Source organism: Bison bison, unplaced genomic scaffold, assembly GCF_000754665.1.
Source record: "Bison bison bison isolate TAMUID 2011002044 unplaced genomic scaffold, Bison_UMD1.0 scf7180017864313, whole genome shotgun sequence".
Taxonomy (NCBI): Eukaryota; Metazoa; Chordata; class Mammalia; order Artiodactyla; family Bovidae; genus Bison; species Bison bison.
In genome coordinates this window covers 2576690-2579559 of record NW_011494885.1, presented here as the reverse complement: position 1 = coordinate 2579559, position 2870 = coordinate 2576690, and the positions used below count along the sequence as shown (strand labels likewise).

General features: G+C 54.7%; 1 protein-coding gene across 1 annotated transcript; it reads left to right on the top strand.

Annotated features, from left to right (window-relative positions):
• The first annotated feature begins 691 nt into the window (after positions 1 to 691).
• On the top strand, positions 692 to 1227 carry NANOS2 (nanos homolog 2 (Drosophila)). The gene has a single exon (XM_010852629.1). It carries the CDS (start codon positions 759 to 761, stop codon positions 1173 to 1175), a length of 417 nt encoding a protein of 138 aa, XP_010850931.1. The 5' UTR covers positions 692 to 758; the 3' UTR covers positions 1176 to 1227.
• The last annotated feature ends 1643 nt before the right edge of the window (positions 1228 to 2870 follow it).

Sequence of the window (2870 nt, the reverse complement as noted above, 5' to 3'; positions counted from 1 at the left end):
AGAGATCATTTTTGTAAAACATTGAACACTCTAGTGGGCACTTAGTAGATATTTGGTGAGTAAGTAGCTCCTAGTTCCAGATGTGATAAAAAATGAAATTTTAACCCCAAATAGGTAGGAAGAGCATTTAGCTTTGGAGTCACATGGCCTTGAGTTAAAGCTCCAGCTCTGTCACATACCTGTTATCTGGGCCACTGAGTTTTCCTCTCTGAGCTTTAGTGACTTGTCAATAAAATGGGATCATAAGTGTGTTACCCGCCTGGCATTGCTGTGAAAATGAGATCAGATTGTGAATGTAACTCTGCAGCACAGTGTCTGGCTCCTCATAAGGGGTTATGTTGTTATGATTAGGAATGGCTCTGGGGTGTATGGAGGGAGCAGGCCCCCAGCCCTGGAACAAGGAAGGATGGGGGTGGGGGCATTTGCAGACATGAAGTTTTGTTGAAAGGACAGAAAAACTGAGGCCCAGGGAGACGGGTCTTTCCAGAGGTCACAGAGCACCTTGCAGGCCGAGCAAGCACCAGAGACAACAGGAAAGACCCCCTTCCACATCTCCATGGGGAATTAAAGTCAGAAGGAATCAAAGGTGAGGAGTGGGCCCTTTAAATCCTAAGCTCCACCTTTGCTTAGAAGGGTCTTTGGGAATATAAAAGGGGGTGCAGTTCCTCTCTGCTCCTGAAAACCATCAGCTGCTCCTGTCTGCGGGCCCCCAGCCCACTTCTCTCCAGCCACCCACCACCAACACTCCCCCGGGTGCCATGCAGCTGCCACCCTTTGACATGTGGAAGGACTACTTCAACCTGAGCCAAGTGGTGCTGGCACTGATCCAGAGTCGGGGGCAAGGGTTGGAGACCCAAGGGACTGGGGAGCCGAGACCCGGGCCCCATGTGGAGCAGGATCAGGGGCAGGGCGGACGCGGGGCCGGCGGGGGCCTGGCCACCCTGTGCAACTTTTGCAAACACAATGGAGAGTCTCGCCACGTGTACTCCTCACACCAGCTGAAGACCCCGGAGGGCGTGGTGGTGTGTCCCATTCTGCGGCATTATGTATGTCCCCTGTGCGGGGCCACCGGGGACCAGGCCCACACACTCAAGTACTGCCCACTCAACGGAGGGCAGCAGTCTCTCTACCGCCGCAGTGGGCGCAACTCAGCCGGCCGCAAGGTCAAGCGCTGAAGACCGTCAGGTACCCACCCGCTGCAGCCCCAACCCTCCCTGGTTCAGCCCTCCCAAGCCCCTGGACTCTCCCCATCTCTGGACTCGTCCGGCCCTTTGGAATGTCTGACTCTCAGTACTTGATCCCTGCTGGATCCTGGAACAACGGAGGCAGTGGGAAGCCAGGCCAACTCCGCGGCCCCTTAGAACTCTCAGCTCTCCGGACTCTTGTCTGCGAGTGTCTGTGGATTCTCCGGTGCAGCGGGATCTCCTACGCCTTGGACCACACAGCCCTGTGGCTCCTCCTGGGCCACAGTCCATGGATCTTTAGTTCTTCTGGGACACTTGCCCTGCCTCTTTGACTTCTCAGCCCTCAGGGTCCCATTCCTTGGGGAATTCTTGGACCGTTGGGCTTGCAGGACTCCGCTGTGCTCTCCCAGGGACACCCCTGAGAATCTGAAGACAGTAAACAGGCTGGCGTGGACCTTCCAGCACAAGAACTTCAACATGGGATTCTGACTTAAATCAGCCTTCTCCGCCTCCTTGGGGCCACCGGCAGACACACCGTTTCATCGTGGATGGCACCGGATGGGTCCCGCCCTCAGCATCGTATCCATCAAGAGCTGGGGGAAGGAGGGGTCACGTCAGAGCGGCACCACGTCTTCGCAAGCTTGTCTGGGGCTGGAGAACCTTGGGGTGAGCCAGTACCCTTGAACTCCCCCCCCCACCCCCTCGTTGTTCTTCCCATCGTTCATTCCGTTTTACTGCGCTCCTGCCCCCACGGTGATGGCAAATCACCGATGGGTCTTTTCTGTAGCGAGAGGGCGTCTCTCCGCCACCTCCCACCCGCCCCCACAAATGCCCACAGTTTGTAAAATGGCCCTTTCTGTCCTCCCGTGTTTTTTTCAACCTCCAACAGTTTAGTAAACGAAGCTCCCAAAGAAAAGGGGTTTTAATACCCGGAGGGGAATGGCAACCGCCTAGATTTTATTTTAGGGGCAAAGAAAAGCCCCAGTCAGATTTTTAAGTTGTTTGGTTTTTAGCTCAGGGCTGGGCCCGGGTGTTGAGCTTTAGTGAATAAATAAAACGCGTTTCTGGTTGTCTTTGAAATCGCTACGTCTGTTTCCTCCGAGGCTGGGGGTAGGGGGAGGGTGGGGAGACCCGAGTTTGTCCTAAAACGTGGGAAGCAGGCGGCGGAGCAGGAAGGAGACCCGGGTCCCTCCCACGAACGTGCCTCCCCATACATCTTCCGACACAGGTCACCTGTGGACTGTTCCCTAAATCCCAGCCTCCACCTCGACCCTAGAATCCCTTTCTTCGTCTTTTTTTTTTTCTGGGCTCTGTCCAGGGTCCCCTCCCACCCCTGCTAGAACCCAGATCATCCAGGACCTATTTTGTGGTGGTTTCAAACTCGGCTCCCAGAGCCCATTGGAGAGGTGACCAAAAGGACTGCTCCCTGCTCTGGGGGAACACACATAACCACAAAACGTTGCATATGATACCAGCGCTTTTTTTCTTCTCACCAGCGCTTTTTTTCTTCCCATCATTCCACACCTATTTATTGAGCCCCTACTTTGTGCCAGGCGCTGTTCTGGACATTGCTGGTTACAGCAATGAGCAAAGCAGACAAGGCTCCTGCCCTCATGGAGGTGACATTCTAGTGGAGAAGGGGGTGAGGTGACAATCAAAAGTTCGTCCGGGTTCTAAAGATCTTCG

Bases quoted from the DNA above. Each gene is read 5' to 3' on its own strand.
- NANOS2 (XM_010852629.1), top strand. From the start codon at position 759: ATGCAGCTGCCACCCTTTGACATGTGGAAGGACTACTTCAACCTGAGC.